General features: G+C 34.3%; 1 protein-coding gene across 9 annotated transcripts in view; it reads left to right on the top strand.

Annotated features, from left to right (window-relative positions):
• Nucleotides 1–15,173, top strand: part of TCF12 (transcription factor 12) — a 281,225-nt gene that overhangs the window by 226,775 nt on the left and 39,277 nt on the right. For 8 of the 9 annotated variants that reach the window (XM_078854657.1, XM_078854656.1, XM_078854658.1 and 5 more), the window contains one exon: nucleotides 14,823–14,928. In XM_078854657.1, the coding sequence (XP_078710783.1) occupies nucleotides 14,823–14,928 (106 nt within the window). Of the gene's footprint in view, nucleotides 1–4,774; nucleotides 5,180–14,822; nucleotides 14,929–15,173 lie in introns of those variants that run through there. The other variant, XM_073303772.2, reaches the window with a different exon arrangement.

The raw sequence follows: 15,173 nt of genomic DNA, 5'->3' as shown, positions 1-15,173 counted from the left end.
TTATTTCTATTTAAATATATAAAATAACTCGCATGCTGCAAATGTATAGTACTTGAGAAGGCAAGCCATTCCCATCTGTTGTAACTCAATTTTCTGACTACATAATTTCTTATTTTTAAAATATTATTGTTTCCTGTTTTCACATGTAGCCATCATGGAATTGGTTTGGAAATCTGATATCAATGTATAGTATAAGGTTTACTTTCTGGAATGCTGTATACTGGTTTAATATGTAATCTTATTTTTAATTAATATCAGGTAATTTTTTTAATTTGTGGAAATATAGATATTAAAGTTAAAAACAACCATTTGAACTGGAAAACAGTAAAACTTTTACTACTAAACTTTGATATAGATTTGAAAGTACACTAGTGTAAATTAATTGGACCCCATTAACTTAATATTATGATTTTTGTATCAATTTTGTTTTTATTCTATTCTTGGCTGTTTCTTTTTTTAAAAGCACTATTGTGGAGTTGCAAGCTGCTGCATCTTTTCACTATAGAGTATCTGATAAATGGATAATTTCCCCTTGCGTAATAACGTGATGGCATGCTTTCAGGATTTTTTAATTTATTAGTTATTTAAATGTTTATATGAGTAGAGGTCTGTCTTCTAGACAATGCATACTTTTCTGTTTTTTCTCCTCTAGAAGTAGCTACATGCAATTCTCAGACAGTTTAAAGTTTGAATCTGTTTTAATTGCCTGCTGATGATATAATTTATAGGTATTCATCTCGCCAGGCTTGATCTAGTTAATCATCATAAACGTTTTGTTTAGAAATAAACACATTTGGAGTTTTTTTCATTGAGAATCTTAGAATTGGTTTCTGAATCCTTGGTTCAAAGATTTTGTGCACGAATATTGAAGAGCATTTTTCAACTAGCAAGTAGTACCAAAGGAGTAAGGAAAAAATAAGCTAATGGTATCCTACTCGAGGTTTCCTTTGTAAGCTGCTGTTTAAGTCTTTGGGAAAAACAGACTCTCCATCAGGAAGCTCATTATATTTTATCTGATATTTGGTTTTGGTGGTGGGGAAATAACTTTTATTGGCGGGGGGAAGAGTACACAATTCAATGTAAATGTTTTTAGTTCTTATAATATTAGAAATAATAAAATAAGCAATAAATATAACAACATTTTATTGTAAACATTGATATGATGTTTAAGTCATATTTATGAACAGTTTTGAATAGAGGATATGCTCTGTGGTATAGAGATGAGATCCTCTGCCTATCTTTGGTATATTATAAAGGGTAATTTCCAATGATCTCTATGATGTCAACTTAGTGGTAGTTTTAAACCCGTTAAAAAGGTGGGTGACTCTTTCTTGCGGTGTGTGTTTTGTTGTGTCTTTGAATTGGACAAAGATAAGAAAATAGACTAAATTCTACGTTTGACAAAACAGCTGGACTTTAAAGAGCAAGTATCATTAAATATCAGACTGAAAATGAATGAATCTTTGAGAACATTCTTAAACAGGTAGTTTAGTTTATTATTAGGTCAGCATTTCACTCTGCGTCAGAGATCATAATCTCTTTATATACTCACAGAAACACACAGGTTATTGTTTTTGATACCGTGCAGAGTCGTGAATGGAAACCGTTCAGGCTACAAAAGTGCATGTCCATTCAGTGCTCCTCTGCTGACGGCATGTCTGTCTGAAATCAAGTTTAAAAAATTGGCCCTGTCTCCAGCTGACTAGTTCTGTCAGACTGAGTCATAAGATTAACCCTTGATTTGTCATTATGGAAAAATAGAATAAATAACTGTATTGACTGTAATAACTGTATCACTGTTCCAGATATGATCCATTTCACCGTAATATGCTTTTCTTAAGGGGGGAAAAAATCAGTGCAGCTGCAGCTCAGAATAAATGTGAAATAAAAAATAAAACACAGACATACACAAAGAGAACTTTTTTTGGACGTTGGAGTAGTTACTGTTTGAACTTTCTATAGGTATATCCAGTGCTGTTTGCTGCAATTATGCAAAATATAATTGCAACACCAGGATACAATTGTGCAGTTTGCCAAATTATAAAATATGTCAGTTTGTCATCATCTCTAGGCAATGTAAACTGTGAGATTAAAGAAAACTCATAATAATCTGATATGCTTGAAAGCAGAATAATTTGATCCCAAAATATGATACATTGGGTGACAATGTATTGGGGAAATAGTATTTTGATGCTATAGGCATATACCATGGTGATAATTTTCAGTGCAGTGCATATAGGTGTACCTGTGCTGCTCCAGTAAAATAGCTAATTCCCCACACAGTATGATGAAATTGTTACTACTTTGGTTTGTCAGAGGTAAATCCTTCTAGTCAGAGCGGTATTGTTGGAGTATTTGTCTTTATTCTATCTTTGCCCAGAGGCAGCATTTTGAATGAGACCTACTCTTTTGTGCTGTTTTTGACACTAGCTTACCTGTGTGTTGATGAGCCTCAGCAATTTACTTGTTTAAACAGATGTTACTCAAGTTAGCAAACAATACCAATTAATATTGCCTTCACGCTTTTAACGTCTACAATTTTTATGTGCAAGTTTGGAAGATGAGCTGCAAGAAAGATGAAACACGTATGCCATTAAGTAAAATACTGAGTTTTAATTCCCCGAAGTGTTTCAACAATAATCAAATCATTGCATGCACACACCCAGTAGTTGATTTTACAAGATACACATTAATGTCCATCCTTGTTTTGGAGAACTGAATCTAACCACTGCTAAAACATTTTTAAACACTATAAAAGTTTATGTGCTGGAACTATTTGATTAAAAAAGAAAATGCTTTTATTCTGCCTCTTCCTTCCAAAATAAAATTGGACTTCTGTTCTATAGCTTTTTTGGTGTGTTTCCTGAATATAAAAAGATACATTGTTCTAAATAATTCATTTTAATCCTGGAGTACTATATACTTAGGGAAGCAGTATGTCTAAGAGATCTAAAGATCTTTTAGCATATCACGTCTACAGAAGCCTAAACATAGTGAGGAGGTTTAAGGAACGGCATTGTTAATTGTAAATCAAAGCTTCTTACAGAGTTCTCTGGGGACTGAAATGGGGCTTTGTGATCCCTGGGGGAAGGAGGAAGTTGCGAGTCACTCTGCAGGCTTGGCATTTTAATAGTCTCATGTACAGTGATGTTCTTTTTTGCAGCTGCTGCTTAGTCTTTTGCATTGGTGAAGAGTTTGGTTCAAATTTGGTTCATTAGCTTTTAAATTGCTGCATTTTCTATCTTTTTTCCCCTCTGTGTATGTATGTATTAAAGTAACAATCTGACCAACATATCAAGCTAAACAGTAAAAATGCACATGCTTTGATTCATTTGCATTTCAGGATATCTCTGAACCTCCTAATTTAAAACTGGAATAATCACAGTAGTTTAACTATCATGCTTCTATCGTTTTGCTAGTGCATGTCACTGACTAAACTTTTGTATCTAATCTGCATATATTGCAGTACTTATTTACTAAGATGATGGACACTGTACAAAAACCTAATGGAAGTCTCACATGATCAAAGTATTTCAGCTTATTGGGATGTTTTCTTTGCTAAATTTAATTCTGTGGTTAGATGACTTCCCCATCATCGAAGGTGCTTGTCAAAGGTATCCTAATTTCTGCAGTTTGCTTTCTTTCCCTACACATGGCTGAATTGAATGTTACCCCTTCTTTTCTTAGTCTGCTGTATGTTCTCTGTTCTGGACAGAAGGGAAGGCAGGGCAGACTCACAGTTTTGGCAAAGAGAGTGGGAAAGAGATTTTCTGCTGTAATTTTTTTCTTCCTTCGACTTTTTTTTTTTTAAAGAGGCTCACTGGACCCTGCACATTCTTTAACAGCCAATTGTACTCATCTGTAGAATATAAACATATTTATGTACAAACATTTGGATTAGGAGTTTCCTGATGTACTGAGTAACATACAAAAGGGGATTTGCTTTTCGTATTACTCCCTCTTCCCTTCCCCCCAGTGGTAACTTCATTCCTTGCATATTGGCTTTCATATTATATGTTTAATTCATCAAGCAAACTGAGGGAATTTCATATTCTTCACAAAGTTTAGAGAAGAATAGACTATAAATGTGTGTGTATTGAGGGATTCTGTGTAATGTGTTCAATATATTGTGCAATACATTTTTGTCAGATTAACACTAAAATTGTATGTTTCTGCCAATTCTCTTGTCCGTGTGTGTGTGTATATGTGTACATGTATGAGAGAGGGGGAAAATGTTCTTTTCACAAAAATGTATTTTATAGCCTAAAATGTTTAAAATGTGGCTAAACTTACTCATAGTTTTTCATGCTATGTAATTTACATTTTGGATTTTGTAATTACCTTTATATAGTTGTCTGTTTGAAGCATATGTAATATATTTAACTGAACATGACGTACTGTATTTTCTTTTGTTTGGCAGACATACAGTATTTGTTTAAGAGGATATACTTTTTCCCCAGTTAGAAACAACCCGTGGCCTAGTAGAGATACTTAATTAATTGGGACATAATACTTTTTGGCCCAGGAAGTGATTAAGTAGAAGGCTTAACTGTCTAGTCCTTCTTGTTACATATGATTCAGTGTTTCCAGTTCATGATTGCTCTGTGATGTGTTTGTCAAAGTTGGAAGCAACTTTAGACAGAGCCAGCTGGTAGTGTCACTGGAGGTGCATCAAGCTATGACTCTATGTACTGCCACAAGTGCTCTAATTGAATTAAAACAAAAAACAGAAGATTAACTAGAATTTTTCCATTTGTTATTCCTTTGTAGTATTTTATTTGTATGTAATAATTTCTCAGTGTATTGGTAGCTACAAACCTGTGCATCTTAACTGTTGTAAATGACTTGTTTTTGCAAGGGTTTTGCTGGTTGGAATTATGACTAAAAACGGGGAGTTGATAGAATTTTATAGAGATTACAGTGTATGTCTCTCTCTCACACCCCCTCTTCCTCATGTGAGATGGTTCAGTCCTGTTTTGCATAAGTTCCTTTTGAGTAGATCCATGTGTGTACACATAGTACTGAAGAATTACTCTGTTTGATCGGGTGGATGGATGTCTTGGAGAGAAGCAGTGCACTTTAACTGCAGACTGTCATTTTTAGAATCAATATGTATTGTGCATACCCTGTACCTGGAATGGGCAGCAATTCTTTGATGTATTACTACAATGGGAAAACGGTAAGGGTGCTTTCCTTTGTTCATATAGTTTCAAAGTGTCTGACATAGCTGAATAGGCACTTACTGAAACCCGTGTGTTTTTAGATTAGTCTAACAAAGTACATTTAGATTGCTGATGTAATTCACTTGCATATTTTAGAAGACTTGTAAGACTGGCATTGTGTGATAAGATACAGTTAAGTTCATCGTTTGTAATTTTTAAAACATTAACCTAACATTGAACTGCATAATATTTCTAATGTATTTTCTTTTTAAAAGACCATCTGTGAGCTCCTTGTTTGCAAATGGTGTGTGGTGGTGGTGGGGGATTCTGATAGTTAAAAAAACAAAAAAACAACATTTAGGTTTATTGGCTGCTTTGTACAACAGGGAGAAAAGATGAAAGAATTTGTGGTTATTTATAAAAATAACAAGTATGAATCTCTGGAAATGATTAGGGAAGCAGTCAGCCAGTAAGGCTTGCGTTTCCTGTTTGGAGTTTGAGGTTCAGAGACTAACTTTACTGTTATACCATCTGCTTCCAATCAAACTAGCATTTTGACCCTATACAGGAAAGTTAGTCTGATTCACAAACTTGAATCACTATTTACAGTAAAACATTTTCAGTAGACTTTGTACCTAATAGTGCAGTAGAGGGGTTTTAATCCATGTTCTTCCTGAAGATTACAAAATACTACATTTTTGCTTATACTTGATAGACTTCTGTTTTAGTGACCGGCTTCATAGTTTTGGATTCTGGTCATTGTACTGATTTTGTGCCATGCTGCCGAGAATGGTGGCATTTGAATCAAGTAGTACATCTCAAATTGTAAGCAAGCATTAAGCTCTTGTTTAAGATTTGATTTTTCCAAAATCATTTTAAGTAAAATGAAAAAATGTTATTGGAACTATTGCAGATTACAAAATAAAATGGACATTCACCAGCTTTTGAAAAAATTAAAACTGAATCTTTGAATTCCTCTATATTTTAATTTGTTATGTATTAAATGATCTATTTTATTTCATAATTGATATTAATTTAAAATGTTAAAATATCATATGGCAGAATACAAAACACAAATCTGGTTTATGTGTCATGGAGTCTTTTATACAGTGTTTGCACAATCATTTTGTTTAAGCATTTTTATGTTCATATTACTTGTATATGATTTTGTCTTGTCCCTGGTCTTTAAAGGAATGTATGTAGATCAGTAATATAGATCGGTTTCATTTTTATTTCTTGTCCCATAAGCTTGTGTGAGTTTTGCCTTTATTTAGTAGTAAACTTTTGCCAAGGTTTTCTGATTAACGATGATCAAACTAACGATCTTTAAACTCCTTAAAAACTAGGTGTATGAGCTTCTTGGAAGAGAGAAAAGATATTGGGAAGAGAGTGGGGAAATAAGTGAAACTGCATGATCTGTTTCTTTTCCTTTCGTATCAATACCAGCTGTCTTCCAAATGTGAAATGATTTTTTCTTTCATGTCCGCTCCTAAGTTAAAACAGTCTTTTTGAAGTTTTATGTGAAGATATATATTAGACTTAAGTAAAATTAACTATACAATACCCCTGAAGCAAAAGGAGTATGATTTTGAATGGAGTTCTGATTTTTATTCTTTCTTGAGCACAGATCACCTTATTACAACATTTCTCTTTGTTCTGTAGCAGGAAAAAAGCTTTGATCTTATTAAGCATTTCCAGGCTTATAGTAGATGGAAGTCCTGGTGCTGTAGGGGAGGATGGCCTGAAAATTGATAGCATGTGTCTGTTATAGGTCAGAGGTGACCTTTATGATCTTGCAGAGTTAGTAAATAGATGACAAATCATATGACAATCCCATATCATGTTGCCTTAAGTTTGGATTGTGATTTTTTTTTTTAATTTTTTAGCAGCTTTCAATATTTTATCCCCCCAAATAGTTCTATAAATTAGAATAAAGAATGTAATTACTATTTCATTCAAATATATGTAATCAGAGTGTGTGTTGGGTTGGGGTTTGTTTTTTTTGTTTGTTTTTTCATGTTTTGCTTTCCATTAACGCTTTTACCCTTCAAATGAAAGAGATTTTAATTTGATATTCAGGATTGTGTGTGAACTTCTCCACATTTAGAGAAGACTATATACCTCAAGACCACAGTTCATATTGAAGTGCTACTACTCTAATTTGTATCATTTGATCACTTAGCAGATAATGGCATCTGGCTCGTGTTTTGAGATTTTATTTGAATAGTGATTTTGACTTTAGATAGCATACTTTCTGCTATCAACTAAACTGTATGAAATGCTGATTTGTATGCAAAAAATGCAAGTAGTAAATGACATGCAGAAACCAGTATTACATTTTCATCTGTAAATTATATTTTTGAAAGATATTTTTAACCTTAAAATGGGAAAAGAGTTAGCAAAGTAAATAATACATAGGCAAAATAAGATTAAACTGAAAAAGATGCTTCTAAATACTGTTCGGTAATACAGAGTGGGTTATCATAAGAGGTTTGAGATACATTTACATGGAAGTAGAGTAAAAATTTACAAATTAAATGTGATTTTTCGTGCTGTCTGAAGGGATTAATTTGGTGATTTAACGTATATTACAGAAGAGAAGTATGTAGGGAAAATTATAATTTTACCATAAATCCTCTACTAAGCAATAAAACACTACTGATATGTGTATTATATAATATGAAACAAGAAATATTTTGAATAGTGTGTCCCCTAAATTAAAAACTAAGCAGATGAACTTATTCTCTGTGTTGGAGGACTGCATTAGCTATTTATACTAAACTAGAAACCTGCATGTTTTTTTACTTTTTTCTGCACTTGTTGATATCCAGAAATGATTTTCTTAGTGTCGGGGAAGAACATCCAACTATACATTGGGGGCTGGGAGGAAGGAAGGTTGAATTAAGTCAAAAAGAGTGTTCTTTCAAATTGAGAAAAAGCGTGATTAAATATTAAGCCATTTTGTCTATTGAGTTCCACCTCTCCTTTCATTTCTGCTAGGTGCTAACTTCATATCCTTTGGACGGAAAAAATCAGATCTTTGAGGCAAAATTAATGGCATGTACTGACAGGCTTTTTTAATGGCTACAGGTAGTTACTTTCTACCTCTTTTTTGTTTTCTTTTCTTTTTTTAAAGGGAACCTATTTTATTGGTGCTTCTTTGTTCATGCCCTGTAAAGTAGAAAAGGGAACCAATCGAGGTCTAAAAAATATAGTTTTTGTTTGTGTTTCTATTGAGATAAAACAAATAAATGTTCCTAGCTTTTTCCAGAATGACACCTGAAAATTAAAAACGTGTATGATGTTATTTATATGAACTTTTTTTTTTTACACTATCTTAGGTAGTCAAATAAGCAGTGAGTGAGAACTGTTTTAAAAACTTGGCAGAATAGAGAATGTCAATTTTACTGCATATCAAAAAATATCAAATCACTTGAAGAAACGTTTTTGCTTAATTTTACAAGTTTATTTTGTACAGCTTTTAATGCCACTATTGAAGATGACATAATTTAGTTGCATGTTGTTATAATCCAGGTAGTGTTCACAGTATGAATGAAGTTGGTACCTAAGTCACATGAGGTTATGTTTAGTTACTAAGTATGTAAGTAGTTACTCTTATGTTTTCCTCAGTGTAGGGCAAAATTTCATAGAGAGGGATTTGTTATGAAGGAGTTTCAGCTTCTGCCATACCAAGTTGTTACAATGTTGATAAACAGAGAAGGAAAGAACAAACATAAATTATGATATATGTTTCTGAAGATCATTCATGTTTTCCACATTTTCAGTGGAAAACTATAACTAATTCCTGAGTGAGATGAACTAGTTCCTCAGTAAAGTTATTTTCTCCATTTTTCCCAAAGGTGTATAAAATACTATCTAGAAATACATGGCGTGGTGGTGGGGTTTGCTTGTTAGTGTTATTTCATAGCACATTGAATTAGAATATCAAGATAGCACATATCGCTATAAGTGTTAAAATTTTGCAGATTACTTCAGATGAAATATATCAATCCAGTTTTATTTTCCTAAAGTACCTTCTAAAAGGAATAACATGGAAAGTCTGTTTTTACATAAATGTAGACATATTCGGTTTGCAGAGTTTACACCAACCAAGTGTTGTTAATGTTAATGTTTTCTGCTTTCCAGAGGGATTTTGATTCAGGTTTTATTAGTATTGGACCAGTTAGTACACAGAGAGAAAAGTACAATTAAATCTACCCTATACCATATGCTGCCCATAGCAGCTCAGACAAGGTCAAAGCTAACATTTGTAAGTCAGGACAAACATAGGATCATGTAGGAAATCTCTAGGGGTAGACTGCTTTGAGCTTTGAATAAAGTGAGCTTGTAGCATTGGTCAACTTTATTTTTTTTCCCCTCCAAAGTAGTATTATGGGTCTCAATGCGATAGCCCAGGAGAGTTTTTTCTGCTCAAGTCCAGTGGACAGAACTGCCAATCTATTGAGGAGCAATCCCCTGCTAGGAGGGTGTGTTGTCTACAACATGCTTTACTGATGCTTCAGTGTGAAGGTTTTGTCCATTTCTATGGGCAAATGAAAGTAGCTAGGGAGGGGATCAGGTGCTATATTGGATGGATCTATATTTCTCAAAATTGTGGGCACCAAACAGTGACATACACTCATTTGTTCAGTGTATTTGCTTTGATAAACACACTTGTGTTGAAGACAGCCTGTAGAAACACATTAGTCTATGCCTATGAGTTGTAGAAACTGAGATTACCAGTGAGATAAGAGCAGTGAACTTAAAAGCAAAAGAAAATGTATCGGTACTCCTCTAGTTTTAATGTGGTCTGTGTTAATAGTATGTAGGAGTTTATATCATAGCCATAAAGGTGTTCTGAAATTTGACAAACAAGTACTGGAAATGAGTTGATCAGTTTCAGGCTTCCTTTTAATTCCTTGAATAAAAACACTGGAATTTTTGTAGACTAAATTGTACATATCATTCGTCAAAAATGTGGTCTGATCTTTTTTTAGGAAGTGGAGGAAACTTGTTTAGGTAATTATTTCCAAAGGAATCTTCAAATATGTTGTGTATTTACTTCTGCTCCCACTTTTTCATTTCCTTTTACCCTCTCCACCTCAGATTTGAATAGGCCAGTTAGTGGAGTTCATAAGGTGTAGATGTGGGTATCCATTTTTACTGCCCTAGGATAGAAATTTGTATGTAACGCCTTGATAAATGTCAGTTTTCGTGACCTCTGAAACTTTCTGAATAGCAGGGTTTAAAGAATAATATAAGTTATAATTTCACATACAGCATGCATGTTGGGAGATTTGGTCCTGATTTAGTGGAGGCATCTTTAAAAATAGGTTTTGATATTTTGCTTCACTGGCATGTTTCATCTGTTTACATCTACATTTAGTATGGATCATGAAAATATAAGAATACCAAACCCATTAATAGGAAGGAAATTTGTTGAAAAGTATGCAAATGAGATATTTTTGATGCTTTAATTGATGTTTATAGAGTGAAGATTTAATTTTAGTAACAAAGCAAAATCAGTAATTCAGACCTTTTAAGATAAAGTAATACCTTTATGTTTGGAAATTTTTAAATTAGTAAACAGAAGGACATGGCATATAATCTCCTGATACTTTATAGATTTATTACACTTTTAAAATGATCTTTTATAATAGTATCAATTTAATATGTTAAGAATAACTGCACATTTGAAAGCAGATGCTGCTTAAACCTGACTCAGTAGGAACGGTCCATGCTGGTCTGAGCTGCCCAAGCTCTGAAAGGCCAAGCAGGGTGGCTCTGCAGCAGTACAGCCTATTGAGGGAAGACATCGACAACCTGAAGAGAGCTTAAAAAAAACCCAGAATCACTCAGCCATTCATACTGGAGATATGTGGAACAGCTCAGGGTGGAGGAAGGAGCGGGAAGTGGAGCTCTTGACCTGTGCTCTAAACTCCCTTGTCCTGCTTCCTTCCTGCTGAGTCCACACAGCCTGCAGGAATTATTACAACCCTAGGGTTGAAGTGTAGAGTCTGCGTACAGCTTTAAGAGAGACAAGACCTCTACTATATGGACCATTTAAAAATTGAATCTGGAATGGGTGTTTTGGAAGAGCTCTCTCACCCCTCATTAGTTTCATATGGGTGCTTTCTCTGAAGTTCCCTCGTGCTCCTGCCTCCGATTCAATCACTTAGGGGAATTTGGGGAAACCTTTAGCAGGATGGATTTTCTTCTACCTGCTTGACCGAGTTGTCTGCCAAGGAGATTTTTTGGGCTGGATGTTCTTTTAGCACTATTCCCTGGCTTTCTGAAAATGTCAGCCAGGGAAGAACTATTTTGGTTCCTCCCAGATGTCATTCCCATCAAATGATAGCCCAAAGAGACAGTATTGGGCAGCCACGTCATACTTAAAACCTCATTACGCAGCTGCTGCAAAAGAGAACACCTTCTAACCAGGGAGCAAATTCCATCACTGTGTGATGAGAGGCTTGCAGAGCTGCTATGGGCCAAGAGCCACATGCTGGATAAGGGCCCTAAGCATTAAATATGTTTAAAAGGTTTGAGCTACATGATCGAATGCATCTTTTCCTAACTTGAAAGGGTATTTAAATATGTTTCCTTTATTGTCAACTTTTAATTAAAAGTTTGCATTTTGCTTCTTGTAGATGTAGTCTAATCTCAATAATTTTTTTTCCCCCTTTGCTTTTAAATTCAGTTTGTAATAACACAGAGTAAAACTTATGATTAGGTCATTAACCAGAAAAAAACAAAACACTGGCATTTGTCTGCAGGTGATCAGATGACATAAGACGCCTGGTTTTAATTTGTGGGTAGGTCTGATTGTAACTAAAAGAGACTTGCTCTTTTTGTGGAATTGGCTGACTATTTCCCCACATCTGGAGTTAATGAAGTCTTTGAGACCACATCAGTTGTGTTTTGCCGCCAGAGCCCTTTGATCTGAAAAATCTAGACTGGCACAAGTGCAGCTTCATAACATTGCAGCTATGTTTTTGCAAGCTATAGTTAGGATTCCAAAAACAAATAGAAACTATATAAACTTATGTGCCTGTGCTAGAACTTTCATGTAGCTATTTGAAAGGGCCTCTTTGACATTGGAATATTTCAGAACATTTTTATTGTGCTAATGTCCTGTACATGTGTAACCATAAATGATGCATTTGTTGGAGCTGAACTTTTTCATCTTAATTTCCCTTCTGAGGTGCTTGCTTGTTTAGACAGTTTTATAAAATGTCAAAATTATTAGAAGTGATTGAAATTTCAGTCTGTAGCCCACATTGCAACTCTTGTTGATAGCATTACTCTGGCAAAGTTGAAAAGATGTATAATATGTCATGGTGGATTTTTTCACATTAATCAGTGCACATCTCCATGTCAGTGCTGCATGTCATTGAGCTTTGTTTCCTCTGCTGTCCTGTGACAGTGATAGATTATCCATCAGCTATAGCATATGCTGCATTATTTTGCACAACAGACAACTTGTAAATTACACCCATTTCTGTCTAATATGTTTGTAGCTTTATGATTGTGAGCATTTAAAATTTGACAGTCTTGTCACTTTTGTTTGACTATGTATGAAGTGTGTGACTATATATGTATATACATTTATTATCTACCATAAATACATACATACTTTTAACACAGTTTATAACATGTTGTCAAGCTGTAGCTCAGATTTGGTTAGCACTTTCCATTGTAAAAATTTCTTTATTTCCAGGAATTCAACATTTGGAAGTAACCAAAAATAAATAAATAAATAAATAAATAAAGGTATCAATTTGAACAAAAGCTCTCCTTGGAAACAGTAACTTTGTTTCCAAAATAACAAAAACATACAAACAAAAATGTCCTCTTGAGTTTGATTGGAAAATCTAAATGCAAAAAACAGAGGGATGCTAAAAGTTGTGAAATGTTTCCACTGTATTCCTCCCTCCCTCCCAAGCTTCAAGACCCAGTTCTTGATAGAAAACATGTCTAGGGTGGCTTCTGTACATCCTTAGCAGTGTTTTGTACACTGGTATAGCTCAGCTGATTTCATTGGAGTTATCAGTGTCAAATTTGTGTAAAGGAGCGGTGATCAGTCACACTGCACACAACTCTATCCAAACACATGCCGAACCATTTGATCTGACAACAGCAGTCTGGAAAAGCATTCTGGGTATTTGTATGCAAATAAATACAAGATGTGACCCACTTAACTTCCCAAATTCCCATATCAAAACATTCACCTTTGCATATTAGAATAGAGGTTTCCTAGACCTTGGTGGTAGTCATAGACCCTTTTTTAGTCTCCCTCTTTCTTCTCTTGAGTGGTACCCAGCCTGTTACAGTGGTAGGGGAGTGACCTAACTGTATGTATGTCTGAATAGGTGTATGCATGCACACACAAAAATATGCATAAATATGCACCTTACAATTTTGGCATATCTCTTATGCACTTATTAAGTTTAGACTTCTAAAATTAATACATTTGAAACCTATAAATCAATACGTTTATTTTGGGGGAAAGAGAAGAAAATTTAGTATTTTTTAAAAAATAACCTTTTTTATTTTAACATATTACATGGCAAAAATGTTTTAGCTCAAGTATTACATTTTTGTGTACTCAGTAGCCATTTACTACATTAATGTATCTGCACTACAGTTTTTCATAAACTACAAATAATTTTAAGGGGACATTTTTTATTTTGTTTTTGCACTATGCCTCAGTTCCTGGTCCATGACTGGAGCCTCCTAGATACTACAATACCACTGCTATTAATAACAACAATATAAATCGTTCATATTGGAATATTTAGCAAAATTATCGTTATAAAGATATTGCCTCCCTTGGCACAACCTGCATTATACTATGAGTCATTGATGAATTGTCTATATTGATTTTGTTTATACATAACATACCTGAATACTCTGATTTATTTCACTGCTGATTTATACTTGCTGTAATTAGAATCATTTGATTGTTATGTTTGTTTGGTCCCCTGTATATTTTTCAAATTGATGAGAAAGTTGGTTATTTACAGTGGAAAATGTTCATGCTGAGTTTATCTGAAGCAAGGGCTTACCAGAAGAAATTGGTACTCCACTGCCAAATCAAAATAAGATTTTTAGAAGCTGTGCCAGACTTAAAAGGTTATTTAATGTTGACATTTTAGGATCACTCAGCAGGATATAGACTTGCATTACTTCTCCTCCCTCCCCCTATTCCCCCCCACCACTCTAAAAAAGCAGACAGGTTTCTGATTGGATTGTGCAGTGCAGTGACACTAAACTCCCAACAGTTTCATGAATGTTTTACCTGAGTTGCTGGGATTCCAACTTGTTAAATATTTAAACAAGAATAAAGTTATTTTAAAATCGAAACTTATTTTGGGACCACTATTTTGTTTCTGTGTGAGATATGTGCTTTGTAAGCAGAATCAACACGGAGGCTTTTATCAGGCCACCTGGTTGAATTGGCACACCAGAAAGTGTGGTGTTAAGATCACAGCAGTACTTTGGCAACTTGCTAAAAACAAAATAATGTCAACAAATGAATTAAATATTGGGACTTGCTGCACTCCTCTCTTTAATTTGGGTCCCTGTACTAGCATGCTGTTCCTTATGTGTGACAGCCAAATATTACATTTTTGCTTTTTGTTGCTTTCCAATTTTTAGGTATATGCACCATCCCCAAGTTCTGATGATTTCAATAGAGAATCTCCAAGTTACCCATCTCCTAAACCACCGAGCAGTATGTTTGCTAGCACTTTCTTTATGCAAGGTGAGTAAAGTAACTCTAACTACAGTAATGTTAGTAATTTGTCCTTTAGGTGGAAATGTGAGGCTTAACCCAGTGTTGCATTGAATAATGTAATAAATACATTTCCAGGGAAGCTAAGGTATTGTCCTGGGTCGTAGCATTGAATTTTGTATACTTTTATAAACTGTTAGCTGAAGGGAGCTATCCTTTGATTTAAAGGTTTCTTTGTGACATTAATTGCTGACTGTAATTTAAGGGGATTATCC

The sequence above is a fragment of the Lepidochelys kempii genome, chromosome 10 (genome assembly GCF_965140285.1).
Source record: "Lepidochelys kempii isolate rLepKem1 chromosome 10, rLepKem1.hap1, whole genome shotgun sequence".
NCBI classification, from domain to species: domain Eukaryota; kingdom Metazoa; phylum Chordata; order Testudines; family Cheloniidae; genus Lepidochelys; species Lepidochelys kempii.
Note: the sequence above shows the minus strand (reverse complement) of the source record. Positions and strands in the feature narration are given on the sequence as shown.